The sequence below is a fragment of the Muscardinus avellanarius genome (genome assembly GCF_963383645.1).
Source record: "Muscardinus avellanarius genome assembly, chromosome: 7".
NCBI classification, from domain to species: Eukaryota; Metazoa; Chordata; class Mammalia; order Rodentia; family Gliridae; genus Muscardinus; species Muscardinus avellanarius.
The window spans coordinates 37406289-37424346 of record NC_137793.1 but is presented as its reverse complement, the minus strand read 5'-3'; the positions used below and the strand labels follow the sequence as shown (position 1 = coordinate 37424346).

Sequence of the window (18058 nt, the reverse complement as noted above, 5' to 3'; positions counted from 1 at the left end):
AAGAAAGAAAGACTCACTATGGATTATTAGAAACCAAAACTTCTACATATTCATTCACTCATTCTTTCTTTCTTTATTCAGATATTTGTTCTTTCATATTACAAATAAGCTTAAGGTTCCACCCTCATGGAATTTATATTCTAGCAGAAGAGACAGAGATACAAATGGACATATGAGTAAATTATACAAGATTATGGCAAGCACCATAAAGGAAACAAAATTGGAGCAAAGACAGAGAATCAGATGTGGGGGGGGGGAGTCTCTAAGCTCTGGGAGCTACCTGAGGAGAAGAGACTTTTAAAGGCATGAATGGAAAGGATGTAGCCCTAAGAACCCAGGATGTGTGATCTAAGCAGGGGGAACTACAAATCCAAAGGGTCACAGATGGGAATGAGACTAGCTTAATAGAGTAACAATAAGGAATCCATATGGTTGGAAACCACAGAGTTTGAGGTTTGGTTAGGGCCCAGTAGTTTCAGGCCCTGCTAGCCATGGAGTCCTGGGACTATCATCAAGCAAATAGAAGCCATACAGGATGGAAAGGGGCATGAGCAGATGAACCTAAGTCCAAATTTTAGCTTAGCCACTTATCATGCGACCAAAGCAAATTACTAGTTCCTCTTGGATGCTAAAGTTCTAATTCTGAAAAGGGCACTCAGTAATAGCCAGTTATAATCATCAGTAATTATCAGTCCTATTAACACTATGATTATATACATACAAATTTTTACATCCAGTAGATCTATACTGCAAAATAATCTAGATATGCAAAATTATTAAGAAATAAGAAAATTATTTTAATCTTTGTTATTCAGTAAAGGTCATTACTTATAAATTCATATTCATCATAGTTTATTATGGTTCTAATCAGAATTATTATTGATCCTGGCTAATTTCTCTGTCCTTAATGTGTCTGCATTGTTGCCTTTCCTCCCTGTCTACCTAGACCTTGCCATTTTGTATCCAGAATTATATAACCATTCAGTGGTACCTACCAACTACAGAGCAGTTGTGAGGGGAATTTCATAGTCATTTTTCAAGTCACAACATGTAGTAGACATTTACAGATGCCTGCCAATAGCCAACATATAGTCTTCACCTCCCTACACACAGATACATGTGCACACACACACACACACACACACACATACACACACACACACACACACACACCTTTCTTGCTAACAGAATCCTGAGTTTGTTCAAGTTCACCTCCTCCTCTCTCAGGCAATGATCCCTTGCTAGTAACTGACTGAGAGATGAGGATTTGAAACCAGTTCTGATCAATGAGTGAGGAATCCTATGGGAGTTTTGTGATGCTTTCATATTCTTCAAAAAGGGACCCTGTAGTGAGGGGAGTGGTTCCATTTTCTGCGCTCTAGACATTGTTGTTCCTGCATGAGACTTCTGAATTGCTACAGACATCTTGATGGGAGAAGACCAACTGTAGGGTGAAATGGTCCCCAGGGACAACAGAGACAGAGAGAGGAAAAGCTCCTGCATCCTTGATGATGTCACTGTACTACTGTATTGACCAATCCTGTCATTTACTCTACTTTCCACTGGAGATAATACATTTTCTTACTATGTGTATCAGTTTGAGTTGGAGTATTTTGTCTTGTATACAGATCTCCTAGCAAGTATTTGCATTACCTCCACATAGACAATCCCATTCTGAAAGACACTCATTTCTCTTCTCTGAAAAAGTCTAGGACTGAAACTAGAACTATGACTCTAGCTCAGTGCGCTCTAAGATCCCTAAGACATGGAATAAGGTAGCATTTAATTTGCAACACTGGGATAGTTACCCAAACAGCCCAAGAAGTAACACCCTAGAAGTCACAATGAGAAGACTACACCTGGGCATGGGTAGCCAATACCATATGGTCTGTCTATGGCTTTCTCTACCTGTTTAAAAACTTCTACTTTTACCTCCCACCTATTTAGAATGTCTGTTCTCCTTACAGACCTAAAAGAAACAAATATTTCATGGGTCTTTTATTCCATAAGATAGCCAACTCAGCCTTTATCCAATTATGAGAGTTGCAAAAGAGATCACACAGGACTATCATAGATCCCAGACAGAGGCCAGATGTTAAGGAAGCAAAGGCAGCTGCATATTCCACTGGACGAGAGCACTGGGTAGAAGCATGCCAGACAAGATGTATAATATTGGGATTTCTAGTGAGGAGGTAAATTTTCCCAAAAAGGGAGGAGGAAAATATACCCTTACTATCTGCTGGGATCTAATCTATCCCCCAAAAATGCATCCATTGAAGCCTAATCTCCAATGTGACAGTGTTAGAAGATGGGGTTTTCAGAAACTAATTAGGTCACCAGGGCTCTGCCTTCATGAATGAAATCAGTGCCCTTATAAGAGAGACCCTGGAGAGCTAGCTAGCCCCTTCTGAGATTTGAGCTGACACTAAAAAGAACCCATCTATGAGGAAGAGGGCTCTCACCAGACCCTGAATCTGCCAGAACCTTGATCCTGAACAGACTGTGAGCAATGAATTTCAGTTGTTTATAAATTACCCAAAGGTATTTGTTACAGCAGCCCAAATAGACTAAGGCCATATCAAAGAACACTGGATTTGTTGTTGTTGTTGTTGTTGTTATTATGATGAAGTTTTTTTTAAGTGAAAATATCAGGGATCAGTAAAATTTATTTAATGAAAATATAAATGGAAGAGGTAGAGAGAAGAACTGGATGGAGTAGGATTATTGCTTCGGGAGCTGATGGTGAGAACTGAGAATGAAGTCAAATAAAAGATTACATTAAATCGTCTAGTAGTTCACAATAAGCAAAAAAATAGTATGGCTCGAAATCAAATTAACCATTCTAGTCTAATAAGCATTTTTCCCACAAGAAAATTATAGAATTATAAATTTAGCACATAATGGAGACCAGAAAATGTAATGCATACAGAATTCACAATTTCATACAGTATTTGAGAGATATTACTTGGAAAATGGGGTGAACATTAAAACTGGAGACAATTTGCTAAGAGACCATAATTAAAGCAGAATAGTAAATTGTGCCTTAGTTCTTGAAAGGGTCACTATCAGGATTCCACTTAATGTCTTCATTACTAATCTGCAGCAAAAGTAGAATTCATTCAATGTGAGAGGATGGTATCTGCAAGATGTTGCCAGGAGCATGAAAGTGGTAAAAACATATACGAAGAGGTTAGAAACAGCACAACTTAATTAGGCAGGTCAGGAAAAACAACCGGAAACACCAAAAACCAAAATTAAAAAAAAAAAATGAAGAGAAAACTGGAAACTCCCTGGTAATAATTCCAAAGGGAAAGAAAAAAAGTGAGACCTGCTGACATTAGCTACAAGGCAATAACCTAGCCTCAAAAGAGAAACAGGCTATGGCTAGTGAGAACAACTAAAAATTAAACTAAAGGCACATGGGTCTACACATCTTGTTTCTAAGGAAATCAGGGTAGGCCAGCCCTTCTCCCTATTCTGTGTGTACCTGTTTCAGTTTTGTAGCAAGCTCCATCTCCTTGGTTGTAATGAATATGTCTGTTGTCAGTGAAGCCTTGTGATCTTATTCCTTAATAATAGGAAAGTGAAGAGGAGGCGGTAAGAGTGATTAGACAGGGAAGAGGATGTCACTGGCAAGGATGGGTAAGGCTGGTGAAAACTGAGGTTTTATGAAGCTAATCACTTTTGCAGCATAAAAGGCTGTCAGAACATTCAAGATCCCATCAGCAAAACCTATGCGAATGCTATGAAAAAGTCCTCTGATAATGGTCAGGAATGTAGTTGCTCTTGCAGAGAAAAGATTTATGGTGACAATGGTTGCAATGGGGCTTTTATAAAGTAGAGTTCTTACCTGAAGAGGAGGAAAGAGAGTATCCAAGAAAGGCAAACATTTATTGGAGGTTGAGGACTGAATTAAGGAGAAAAGTAATTAGGGACACCCAAACAGTTAAGGGATAAGACCTTTCTCATTGAGAACCTCTCCTTGGGGTGCAGATATGCAAAGTATGAAAGGAAGAAGACTGGATATCTAGGACACTGAAAAGTAGATTTGCGAAAATGCAAAACAAAGCAGTATAGGGAAAACAGTTGAATCATTGCAGGGAGGGAGACGAGCTGATTTGTCCCACAGATGTTTGCCTCCACACCCTTACTTGGAGTTTCCCTCAAATCCTCCCAGCCCTCTAGATGTTAAGGTGAAAGGAGAAGCTCTGGGATATGCAGGGACAGGTGCTTTTGATTTATAAGATCCCGAAGAACCCAATGTTTGAGCTCATCAAGGGTTTCTCATCTTTCCTATGGCCTTGGATGTCTAAAGACCTTTAGATGTAATCACTCAATTTTTTTTAATATCTTCTTGGCAGGTACAAGAAGAAAACACCTATGTTAAATGAGGTTCAATCTCGAAGAGGAGACAGAAAATCAGGGTCCTTGTTCTTCTGTATTCTCTAAGGTCCCATAAGATCTCATATAAAAGGGGAATCCTAATAGCCTTTATTTCTGGCAGTTATCCTTAGTTCAGCTGAGCCATAAGACTAACCAGACCACATGGTCTATACATGTCAGAAACGCAGCTCCCAGACCTAGTATTTTTATATAAACATTCAGATGATATGATAAACATGATCATGTTGAGGGAACTTCCCAAAGAAAAATAGATATAAATAAAGACTACTTCAAAAGCTAGTCTTTATTTATAAACATCTACTATACTAAACATTTACTATAATTATTTGTTTAAAAAAAAAAAAGCTTCCCCAGCTGGGTGTGGTGGTGCATGTTTGTAATCCCAGGGCTTAGGAGGCCGAGACAGGAGGATTGCACAGGTTTGAAAGCCAGCCTCAGCTATTTAGTGAGGCTCTTAGGAACTTAGTGAGACCTTGTTTCTAAATAAAGTATAAAATAGCTCTGGGAGTATGGCCCAGAGGTATTAAAAGCCCCTGGGTACCACCCCAGTACCACAAAAATTAAAAAAATTAAAAGCTTGCTCATCATATTGAGCTTTGGACACTAATAGCCTGTAGGCCCAGTACCATCTCATTCTTCAAAGTTCTCTCAAACCTCTAAACCTCTCACCACCAAAGCTACTCACCTGCACTGGATGGCAAGAGGAACCCAGCCATATGTGACTTCAGAGGACATTAAGAGTGAGGCTGTCACAAGTCTCATAAGAGTGGGGCCCATGAATTAGCTGCCTCTCAAAATAAAACAAGAGGTATGCAAACATGAAAGCAGCCTAGGGGAGAAAGCCTGAATAGGGAGGGATCAGAGACATTCTTGAAGATAACATATAGGAAGGTATTGAGAGAATGAGGCAAAGCAAGAATGAAGCAAAGGGACTTTGAAGATGGGTGGGACAGAGACAGTTAATTATGGTATGAAATGAGATTAGTACGAAAGCCAACAGTTGAACCATTTGATTCAATTATTGCTACCATGCAGATTTTTGGTGGTTATTATATATACATCCTTTGAAGGCCTTGCAGATTTTAATTCCCTGTACTCTTTAGTGCACCTAACAACTATTCCTTTGTGAATTTTTCTTCAGAAATACAAGATAAAAAGTGTGGTCCCTGCCCTCAAGGGGCTCTCAGTTGAGGGGAGAATACAAAAGATAAAGGTTCTGCCCTTAATTGGACATCAGGTCAAGGAGGACAAGGAAAACCTTCCCAAAGGCACTAACACTTGAACTGAATTTTGAGTTAGCCTAGCAGAGAAGAAGTACTACTCATCTACTCATGATAGGTACTCAATTAGTATTAGTCAATTAATTTCAGCTTATATATATACATATACATATATACAAATATATATACATGCCGGGCGTGGTGGCGCACGCTTGTAATCCCCGCGCTTGGGAGGCAGAGACAGGAGGATCGCGCAGGTTCGAAGCCAGCCGTGCGCGCTGGCTTGGGAGACCCTGTTTCCAAATAAAAATGTAAAAATAGGTCTGGGAGTGTAGCCCAGAGGTAGAAGGGCTTCCAGGAACCCCAGTACCACAAAAAAATATATATATATACAAATATATATACAAATATATATATATTTGTGGTACTAAGGACTGAACCCAGGGGACATTCTACCTCTGAGCTATACCCAGCCTTATTTTTTATTCTTTATTTTAAAACAGGGTCTCACTAAGTTGTTAAGGGCATCACTAAGTAGCTGAGGCTGGATGCAAACTGAAATCCTCCTGTCTCAGTCTCCCAAGTACTGGAATTAAAAGTGTGTACCACCACACCCAGCTTCATTTTGGTATTTAATGATTATCTAGAAGATCACTTAATGACTGGGAGCTAGTCCTTATCTCCTTTGTTTTTATTATTGCCAATTAAAAAGATAAATCAAACAATTTTAGTATTCAGGGGTATAATCTAAAAAAATAACATATCTTGTCTTTGGGTGGAGTGGAGGAGTACATTTATAATTGTTCCAATTACAAGGCATCTTCTTGTTCTATTTATTTCATAGCCAAAAGTTTTAAAAGCCTTCAAAAACAGCACATTTTGCTCACTTGAAATATGTGTGTATATTTTAGCATAAAACATACTTGGCAGCTCCTCACATAATTGAATGGCTACGCCTTGCAAAAACTTGATTTCTTTTTAATCAAATTTTTAGAACCATACTGTGTTTCTTGCCAGTGCTGCAATAGTGAGCAATAAATACATCATTAGATCAATGGTGGTCTGATGATAGATTAGTCGAAAGATGGTTCCAGCCAAGAAGAATAGAAACAAAAGTTGCATTGTACAGAGATTAATAAAAAGTTGCTTAAACCATAGATATTAAGTTAATACAACAGGGAAAGAAACTATAAAACTGAATGGAACAGCCACGGGCTTATGGTATTATTGATCACAGATTTTCCTAAGTACTTGAGAGCAGCCACACTATTATATATGCCTCGGTTTAGACCCAGAGATGAGAAAAAAAAAGTTATAAAAAAGGAACTAACCAGGGGAAGGCCTGCTTCTATAATAAATTATTTAAAGCAAGCAGGGTAAGCAGGTTGTGAAGACAATATAAAACAGAATCAATGCCCCCAAGAAACCCCAAACCATCCGCACCTCTATAAATTTCTTACTGCCCTGTCTGGCATTTTACTGGAGGGTTTTCTTTCCCACATGCTCTCCATCCCACCCCCACCCCTGACCCTTCACTTTTGGCCCATTTCTTGTCTCAGAGAGTAACATTTGTTTTTCTTGTGTAACCCAGGTTCTGCTGTCTCCAGTTATGTTTGTCAGCTTGTACTAGGAGTGTCTGCGCGGCCACAGACGAGTGCATTTGTCATTTCATTCGTCTGGATCTTATGTTTCCCACTAACATTATAAACTGGGAAATTTAATATGATACATATATCAACATGACTTCAGTATCATCCTTTGTCTTCTTCCCTTTAACGACTATTTCATTAAGCTAAAGCCACAATAAAACTTCTCTAGCTCAATGACTGCTATTAAAAAATCTTATTAGATCCTACAAACTACAGCAAAGGTAGTAGCCTAAAAGGGTGTTCTGGAAAAGAAATAAAGTTAGGCTAAATTTTAAGTATTAGGAGATATTAAAAGAACAGATTAACTTGAAAAGTGAAATTTTTTTACAAGTAGATTTCACCATGGGAATAAGGACCAAAGGGTCAAAACTTGAAAAGAATTTGTCAAATGAAAGTTGGATGCCAGAAGTATACCTTGGGAAAAAAAAAAGTTAAAATTGTGCACAGAAACTTACAGTGACCTATGGCCCGGTTTCAAGAAAAGCAGTATTCTACTGTAGTTTTTTAAAAAAAAAATTTTTTTAAACTAGATACAAATCAGTGCCATTGTATGATCAGGGACTGTGGTTCACTTTAGGCTTTTCAATTTTTCTAAGTCCATCAAATCATGCAGAAGCTGGGAAAAAGAAATATATTAACTGTTTTGCCAATGTAAAAACATTCTAAGCAGCATAGCATGACAATAGACAAGACAACACACACAGCTACAAGATAGGTCCAGAGAATTCTTCATGTAGGCTTTACTCCAGTTGTGCTCTGTGACCTTTAGCAAATAATTTGCCTCTCTAGATCAAAATCGGGTGGTTAAGATCAGGGTCATTGAACCAATTAGCATATATGGTGGTTGATTTTATTTTGGGAAAAAAAAACTGTTATGAGGTCACATTCAGTATAAAAACACTGAGAGAAAAGGGGGGAAACTGTGGATGATATGAATGACTAAGGGAAACCCTATCATATCACCACAGTGCTAAATACAAACAGTTCAAAAAACAGTAAGGCTAACTTCTCAGTTATTGGGGTCATCTTTGAATATGAAAGATGGGATAGAAATATTATCTATCTTTTTGTGGCTGTTGTTTGCTCATCTGGAACAAAGTGAAAAAAATAATTGTCCTCAAAGGATTAAGATCAGCGACCTATCAACATGCCTGCCAAGTGCTTCTTTAAACAGAAATTGTTCCACAAAAGTCCCAGTGATGATCCAATGGTCGGGACAATCCATGTTCAGTGCTCTGGACTACTCATGTCCTTTTGTCATCAGGGAAGTAAATATTCTGAGTGCTTCTGACCTCTGAGAAGGTATTTGGTACTTTAGGTACTTGAATGGTTAGGAGGAGGGAAGGGCAACTTCTGATAGATCCATTCTCTTTCAAACCTTACTCAGAAGTCTTACAGAGAGAATTATATCAGTCTGAAACAGGAGAGCAGAATCCAGATGTCAGTATTGAATGGTAAATAAAAACTACTTGGCAATAGTTAATAAATCAAATCTCATACTGATTTCAGTGAAAAGAGAATAATCAATTCTTAATCCAGCTCTCTCCTCTGATGATGAGAGGATCCACCCAATTAATTGGACAGCTCAAAATACTTTTTTTTTTTTTTTGGTGGTAATGGGGTTCCTGGAAGCCCTTCTACCTCTGGGCTACACTCCCAGACCTATTTTTTACTTTTTTTATTTTTGGAAACAGGGTCTCTTAAGCCAGTGTGGCTGACTTCGAACCTGTCTCCACCTCCCAAGCGTGAGGATTACAAGCGTGCGCCACCACGCCTGGCAATTCTTTTTTTTTCTTTTTTCTTTTTTGTGGGTCTCGGGATGGAACCCAGGGGCATTCAACCTCCGAGCTACAACCCCTGTCCTATTTTTTATTCTTTATTTTGAAACCGGGTCTCACTGAGTTGCAAAGGGCCTCACTAAGTAGCTGAGGTTATCAGCGAACAGCGATCCTCCGGTCTCAGCCTTCCAAATGCTGGGATTACAAGCGTGCACCACCACACCCGGCTCCTCAAAATACTTCTAAGATGACTTTTAGAAAATGAGTATCCCTGGGCTGTTGGGTGGGTGGCCTGGGACAGTCCACTGACTGGCAGTAGAGCCACAGCTTCCCAAGGAGACCCCTGACTCACATGAGTCTTTACTAGCCTAGCTGAAGTGTGCACTTTGCTTCTAGCCCCAACCCTACAATGGCTGTTAAAGAGAGAAATATTCCTCCTTTCCTACACTCCAGGAAGAAATGTCCAGCAACATGTATTAGGGCTACCCAAGTCAGCCCACAGCTTCCCAGGAACCCAGTGGGTTGAGACTGGGCAGAGGGACAATGTTTAGGGAGAAGTCTTAAACTACCTCAATTCCCACTCCAACTTCCTTAAAATTGGGGCCAACCTAGTCTAGGAATAGCTGAGGATTCCAAACCAACTCCAAACACAGGACAAAAGGGGCCCATTGTTGAGGAAAGAGAGTTAATGCATTACCTATAAATTTCACAAGGCTAGTAAATGCCACCTGGAAATTTCTGAACAATTATTTGCTAAATCAATTCACAGTCTTTGTTCCTTCACACCATTAACACTATTCCAGTGTTTCTTGAAATAGAGTAAGGGGATCTCTGGTATCAGAAACACTTGGGGGTAATTACTGAAAATACAGATTCCTAAGCTCTACCCTGGACACCAAAATTGAATCCTTAGGATTGGAGTTCCGACTAAGAATTGAATTTCTAAGAAGCAACCCAGTTGATTTCGATGATTCATGTCAAGGCAAGACAATTATTGTGTCTATATAGTCCATCAGAAATTCAGATTTGCATATTTCCTTCAAAATGTTTATATATGCCATAAAAGTGAAAACAATACTTCTTATAATAGGTTCTTAAAACCATTCCAGTTTACTGTGCCCACATATAATGAACACTATTATTAAAATGTAATTAGAACAAATTATTGTGGAAAACATCAACTAGGCTTCTCAAAAATACTGTCTTTATTGTCACCCAACATAATTATGCTATTAAAGGAATTTATAGTTTTTTAAAATATCCATCACTTTGCTACAGGAACTTATTAAGATGTTATTATACTCCTGTACCTTTTTAGTCATCAGAATTTTTGTGATAAAGCCTTTTTATTATTTTAAACTATAAATTGTGAGACATTGTTACTAGTGATTAAGCTGAATATGAATTATGTCCAAGTTATAAATTCCTAAACGCATGTTTCATTAGAATTACCAAGGCAGTCTTAACTTGAGTCTCTGCAATAAAGCTCTATTTACTTCTATTAAAGTGGCAGGATTTTTTGGTGCAAAACAATTCAGTTTTAATGCATTCTCTTAAGATGTAAAAGAAAACAGTTTCTGATATACACATTGCTGCAAAGCAGCAAACCAGTGTTGCATGGTGATGTGATAAGCATCGCATTTCTTTTTTACAGGGATTATTTTTTCTTCATAGAAGCTCTCCCTCTCCAAAGCATGGCTATAATTATTTCACAAAATACAGTCTGACATTTCTAGGGACAATATTCCCTTCTCCCATTCTCCCTCACCCAAACTGCAAGTTCTAGTCAAATAATGAACAAAAATAGACTTGCAAGGCAGGCTTTGTTTGTAGCACGTTGTTTTTGCTAAGGGTTGCCCCCTACCAATGCTCCACTCCAGTGCTCTGACTGAAGTGTGTGCGTTATGCTTTAACAGATGGGCTGACTGGCGACTGCTGGGCTGTAAAACAGGAAGGCGGAATCTGCACCTAGTGGTATTGAACTGAATGCTCGTAAAGTTCACGGACATACACTGACCCAGACGCACTAGGCAGATGCAGACATGCTTACACATACATACTCACCATACGTCATAGCTCAAAGGCTCATCTTTGTGACCCCGGGGGCAAGTTCAAAGTATAGCTGTACCCCAGTCACCCATCAATTTTGCATATATATATATATATATATATATATATATATATATACAATTATATATGTGTATATGCACACCCACATATGCATTTACAAATGTTACTAGATATGTCAACGTTATATATATATTTTCCAAAGATCTAAGTATTCCCCAATTCTTAACACAAATCTCACACTAGTACTCATGTACTCTAGTATTCAATAAGCTTTAGTACTCTAGTACTCAATACACTCACTCATGTCAAATCAGAGTAAGAAAATATTGTACTGAATTCCATTTAGTACAACACGTAATATAAACTGTGTGTATGTAATTGTCCTAAAAAAAAACAGAGGAGAAAACTCTAACCCAGTCTGAGTCACAAAGTGTTTCAGCTTTAACCTTGAATCCTGTTGTCAGTTCTTGTCACAACTTCGTCACTTAAACACACAGGTGCACAAACAAACACCGCTGGACCAGGCTGGCGGTCCCTTCCACAGCCTCTCCTTGGACTCTTTTCGGGCTAGGGCACCGTTAGGGTCAGCAGCCCCCCAACCCCGTCCTAACCAAGTCCCTCGGACACACCGTGGGGGTGAATGCGGAGGTCCCCTCAGAAGGGGCGCGGATCCAAGTGCTGATAGGAAGTGATCACTTAACAAAGTTTAACGTTCCGCAGCGCTGTCAGTTCCTTTCCATCTGCAAAGCACGGAAGCCCCCGCTATAGTATCCGGCCGGTCACTCCATTTATCTCTCCGGCCGCCCAGGACCCACCCGACCAGGAGGAGACCAGCTCAGCCGGCGGATCCCGACGCCGAGGCCGGGTGGCCCGTTGGCGTGCAGAGCGGCGGGCGCGCCTCCAGGAACTGCTGCGGGCCGGGGGCTCCGCGCGGGGGGCGCCGCAGAGCGCAGGGGGCGCGTCCCGGACTCGCCGCCGCGATCGCGCCAAGTTGGTGCGGACGCGGGGCCGAGCGCGGATGCTCTGAAGACCTGAAGTTCGCGAGCAGGCACCGGGACACCGAGTCAATCCCGCCCAGCCGCGACCCCCCGCCCCGCCTCGCTCCGACCGACAGACCGACGGGAGCCGGGGGCGTCGGGTCCCCGGCTCGCCGCCGCGAACGGCGCGGACAGGACCCGCTCGCCCTGCGCTCGGCCACTCACCCTCCTCGCCGCGTCTGCCCGCGAACCGACGCCCTTGTTGGAGGTCCTCAGTCCCAAGTTGCCCCGAACCGGCGGCTGCTGACGCCCCAGCCGGGCCGGGCACATTGGCTCTGGCGAACGCCTGGAGGAGAACGAGCGCCGCACGTCAGCCCCGCGGCCGCCGAAGCTCCGCCGCCGCCCGGAGCGCGCCGACAGCTCGCCGACCTGCTCAGCGACTGAGGCGGAACGCGGGGCCGAGCAGACCCGGCACCGGAGGGGGCGGGGCCTGGCGGCGGGGGCGGGGCCAGCCTGGCCGGCCCCCGGGGCGGGGCGTCCGTCACGCGTGACTGGCGGAGCCGGTAGCCAATCGAGATGGCGCCAGGGCCTCGGGCTGCCGTGGGCGGTGCCAGTGCCCGTTCCCGCCCCGCGGCCACCGTCCAATCGCCTGCGGCCGAGGGCTGGCTGGGGAGACGCGCTAGCGGTTGGGAAGTTGGCTGCTGCCAAGTGCGGTGGCTGCTGGCTGCCTCTGCGGGGCCTGCTGCGGTGGGATCTTCGGGAGGGAGGCGGCGGACCCTGAAGGCCCCTGGCTGAGAAAGGTCGGAAGCCCCCAGAGCGTTCGCGCGTCGGTGCGCTGTGGAGCGGGAAGCCGGCCGCAGCGCAAGCAGAGAGTTGACAACGCTGGTGCCTAGCGCCCGTAGGAGACGCGGATCTAGGCAGCTCCCAAAGAGCCCCAGCCGTCGGAGGACGCTAGAGACCCAGAGACCGTGAGTCCCAGGCCAGTCGCTCAACCACCGGTGGAAGCCTGGGCCAGGGACTGAGAGCTCCGGGCTTTCTGGGAAAGGTTCTGATGTCGGTTTGAAGGTTATCTCCGAAATGAAACTTCGGTTCCGCAAACCTCGCGGAGACGCAATGTACGCCCCCCTCCTCCTCTCAGCCTTGCCCTGAGCTCGGCCGGCAGCGGGGGACCTTAGCAGGTGCCTAGGCCCTTCTTCTGACTTTCACTGCATCTGAGCGCTTGCTCAGAGATTGGGAAACGAGGAACGACAGAAGGCTTCAGCACTCCGGGACACCACAACCTGTGAGACCCTCCCTCAGCCTCCACCTCTGCTCCTTTCTGGATCTACTGGAAGGATTCCAGAGGGATCAGAAACATCCATCTTAGTGGACTAAAGACCGCAGAGCAAGCCACATCTTGTCCCATTCTCCACTTCGGACTCCTTCCACTTAGGATATCCCTGGCTGGGATGTTATTTTAGAAAACGTAGTAAGAAAGTATTAGGAACCTGGGCTCACCTGTGGTAGAGCAGCTTAGCTCTGCAGGATGGCTTCATCAGCTCTGCCCACCTAGTCGTCCAGGTCATAGGGTATGCTTGTTTTAAGCCATTACCCTAGATGCAACACACACACACACACACACACACACACACACACACGCACACACGCACACACACACACACTTGTAAATGTAGAATTAAAAACAGGCTAGGGTGTTCTTACTTTTCCACTGAGGTCAAGAATGTAAGCAAGCCCTAGACTGATCAACAGGGCCTCTCTATGCCTGGAACTGCAGCTGTCATAGGTAGCCACCCAACCCATGTTAATAGGAATGCATGACAGGAAAGAGGCCAAGCTTCCTGTTGCCCTTACACTCAACCTGCATCCCCACCCTCATCTTCTTAAGGTGTATCCCAAGCCCTTCTCAGTATGGAAAACTATTGTGTTAGGGATCTGCAGGTGTTTTTCAGTGACCCCTGGCCTCCATAAGGTCCTGTGTCATAGCTGACCTTTCAGGAGAAGGTTCTAATGAGGTCACCAGAGAGAAGGAAGGCAAAGGACTGGCAGGGAAGTCTACTTTTAGGTGAGCTCTGGTCTGGTTTGAATTATAATTCTGTTTTCTTAGCTCCTTTTCTCTGTGGGGAAAGATCCAGAGGCAGGCTGAAACAAGGCTAGGAATAGAGCCTGGAAAGTCCTTAGCTGGCTCTGAAAATTTGATCAGTGTTGCCTAAATTGTACCAATTTAAACCCCTCTGTGCCTAGTAACCAAAGGGATGAGACAGGTGAGAAAGAGCTCATAATTCCATTCCAAGGGTTACTCACTATGCAGCTGAGTGGCTGAGCAGAATGGCCTTTGCCTGTGAAGAATTAGGTGTAGACGATGTGAATGGAATGTATGCTGATTCTCTGCCAGGTCGGGAGGGGGCAAGCAATGGTGACATGGCCGGGGGTGCCAGACAGGAGGAGACAAGGCTTCGCAGAGAAGACTGTTCCCTATTCTGGTTCTAGCTTTCCATCACTGTGATGAAACAGCTGAGAAATCAACTTAAAGGAGGATCTTTATTTTGGTACACAGTTTTAGACCATTATCATTTGGCTTCTTTTGGCCAGTGGCAGCACAGTCTGTGATGGTGGGAACATGGGGCAGAACAAAGCTGCTCTCCACATAGTGTCCAGGAAAGAGAGAGAGAAGAAGAGACAGGCTTCCCAGTGTCCCCTTCAAGGGCACACTCCCAATGTTCTTCGACCTTCCTTCCACTAGACAGCACCTCCTAAAGGTCCTATCACCTCCTAATAGCACCACAGGCCTCGGGAGAGGCCCTTCAAAACATGGGCCTTTGGGGGACATTCAAGAGCCAAACTGTAGTGAAGCAAGAAAACACTACTTTGACTTGTTTTTAAAATTGTGATCTTCTGTTTGCTTTTATGAATGTCTGTAAATCCTCAATTGAAGGCTGTCATGAAATGTCATCTTGGATTGGCATTACGAGGAAGTTCTCATGGAAGAACCCCACACATACACACAAACACACTTCTGGATATAACTACGGAAGAAGTTTGCCAACAGTGCTTATCATATTCACATTCCATAAAACTTTTCACAGATCTAATGATGTTAAAAAAACACATTGGTAATAGGAGCCAGGTACTGGCTGGTAACTACTTATTGTAGTATTTACATTAGGTAATGAAAAAAGGAAATAAATTTCATGATATAAGTTAGAATTAAACACGTGACTAAGCCGTGCAGGATGGCCCATGCTTGTAATCCCAGCTATTGGGAGGCTGAGACTGGAGGACCGCAGTTCAAGGACAGCCTCAGCTACTTAGTGAGGCCCTTTGAAACTCAGTGAGACCTTGTTTCAAAATAAAGAATAAAAATAGGGCTGGGGGTGCAGCTCGAAGGTAGAATGCCCCTGGGTTCCATCCCCAGTACCGCAAAACAAACAGGTGACTTTTGAATTCCAGTTTCTAAAGTTTTTCCTTTGTGTTCATACAGACATGTCCATCCATAGTTCTTGGTAAGTGTCAGGTCTCATTGTCTGTTACAGAGTGGATGACATGGAAAAGATGGCACATTCAGGCTATATGCATATTTCCACACCATCTTTTGTTTTAAAGGGTTTTCATCAAAAGCTTTTTGCTTGGACACAAGACTTCATTCCTTTGGTGGTAGTCTTTTTTTTTTTTTTAGTACAATATTTTATAATAGAAAGCCAATGAAAATATTACATGCCAACACAGATATGATACACAACCTCGGGGGAGAGCTGACCAGGAGGGCAGGGCAGAGACATGGCCTAGACTAGGAGCCTTTCAATAGACTGCTGGGTGGACTGGATCTGCTGCTTCAGCTGAGAGCCTTCTTTGATGGTGACAAAACAGGCGATGACGGGCCTGGAGACGCCACAGGCGCAACCCAGGGCCTGCTTGGAGCGCACGAACACGTAGGGCACATTCTTGTCTTCACAGAGCAGCGGCAGGTGCAGGATGATCTCCAGGGGCTCAGCATCTGCAGCCATCACGATGAACTCTGAGATGCCCCTGTTGAGGGTTTTGGTGGCCTCATTGGCTCTTTTCCGAAGCTGCTTGTAGTTACACGACTGCTGAACGAGGTCCAAAAGTTTCTTGGTGAGGTGGGCATCTGCGAGGGGGTAGGCCTTCGGATTTACATCAGCCTCAGTCATGGCTGCGGTGCCGCAGGCTCGCCAGCCCTCGAGAACCGGTGGTAGTCTTTAAGTTTGTATTATTTTAATATTCTACAAAGGAAATCTGTTCCTAGTATAAGAACTCATGCTAATATTATCCGTATAAAACAGAAAACCATGAAAATCTGGATGTGGAAGTCACTTGTTTAGTTCCAACCTATTTTATGAAAGGAATTTTCTTTCAAAGAGACAAGGGAGTTTGTGGAATGGCTTGAGAATGAGAAGATTCAAGTGGAACCATGGAAGTAGGTCTGGTCCTTTTGTGGATGGTAAGCAAAATTGTCTTTGGCACTGTTTTCCCTCTTGACACTAAGACGATATTTTAGAACCTTCTGAACTCCAATAGGATGTGATGAGTAGGAGCCATGAGTATAATCTGAGTTTCTGCCATGGTGAGTGCTTCTGGCAGTCACCTAGCCTTTGGTTACCCTTGCTTTCTTGGCCGCAAAACAGCAGTGGTAGAATTGGCCTACTTTGTTTAGCTGCTCAAGGGAGACCCCATGACAATGATTATGAGGCTGTCTAAATGCATTACCCTTATGGTACTATTGACTGCCAAAAGGTTGAAGAACATGAGATGGTGATGGGAAATAGCGTGCTCTGAACCATTGTTAATATGCAGTTTCTATCTATTTCAATCTCCTTGGATTCTTGTCCTTCCATAAGGAAAATGAGGGAAAATGGTCCTTCACCATCTTCTGATTATCAAGTGTTTTGGAAGCTATTAATAGGAATGAGTCACCAAAATGGGAAACATAGAAGCAGACCCAAAGTTGAGGAAAATTTTACTTAAGTGGATAGTATTTTCCTTTCTCCATTCCCACCACTTCTCTCAATGCAGATTCACTTTGGAAATTGTTCACAGTTTGAAAAGGTTGTGCTAAAGGTCTTAGCAAAGAGATGCATACATTTTTAAGTTCCTGTTAGATGCTACAAAGTCTAATACCAGCTTTGCATGGATTTATTCTGAGACCCTGGGCAAATCATTAACTGCCCATGTTTCCCATCCATGACCCTCTATTGAGACTTCTAACCAATTTCACAGAGGTGAGAAAGATAATTAATGATAAGACACTTTAAAATATTAATGGCACATGGACTACAAAATATCATGTAGGTGTTTTTGGCACACCAAAGTATGGTGTTAGTTTGTATACAACAAGTAGAGGTATTTTTGTAACAGAGAGATTTTTCTGGCAAAATATCTGTAGCCAGTGTGACACCACCCACAAAACAATGCTATCTCATTATATTTTAATGCCAAAGCAACTTCCCCATGGGAAGTTATACTGCCACATGTTCACCAAAGTTGGAATGTGCTAGCAGAAATGGGAAGGGCAGCTTTTGTTCTACAAACATTTGGGATTTCATCATACATTCTCCAGGAGAAAAATGACAGTGAACTTATTAAAAATGGGTACCACTGAAAACAGTGTGATGAAAGGCTTCCTGATCTTGCAAAATGATGGCCTGATATACAACCAGATAGACTGGCCAGGTAGCCACTAGAAGATTTTTTTTAGATATTTTGAGTTTTGAGACTTCATAACAAAACAACCCTGAAGGATTAGATGGCCTTTGGAAAGGGATGGTCATGTGCTGGGGCAGGGGGAGATGGACTCTATTAGTGGGGTTCTCCAGAGCAACAGAAACAATGGTAAGAGATTTTATATGAGGAGTTATCGCACTTAAGACAACTAAATTCTACAATTTTCTGTCTGCAACCTGGAGACCCAGAAAACCAGTGGTTGAACACCAGTTCAAGGCTGAATG

At 42.9% G+C, this 18058-nt stretch overlaps 1 protein-coding gene across 1 annotated transcript; it reads right to left on the bottom strand.

Moving 5' to 3' along the window:
• Positions 1-15877: 15877 nt before the first annotated feature.
• LOC308264786 (NHP2-like protein 1) lies at positions 15878-16264 on the bottom strand (the record flags this gene model as incomplete). The annotated part of the gene is made up of 1 exon (XM_080698290.1): positions 15878-16264. The coding sequence occupies one exon, from the start codon at positions 16262-16264 to the stop codon at positions 15878-15880; it is 387 nt and encodes a 128-aa protein (XP_080554416.1).
• Positions 16265-18058: the final 1794 nt, after the last annotated feature.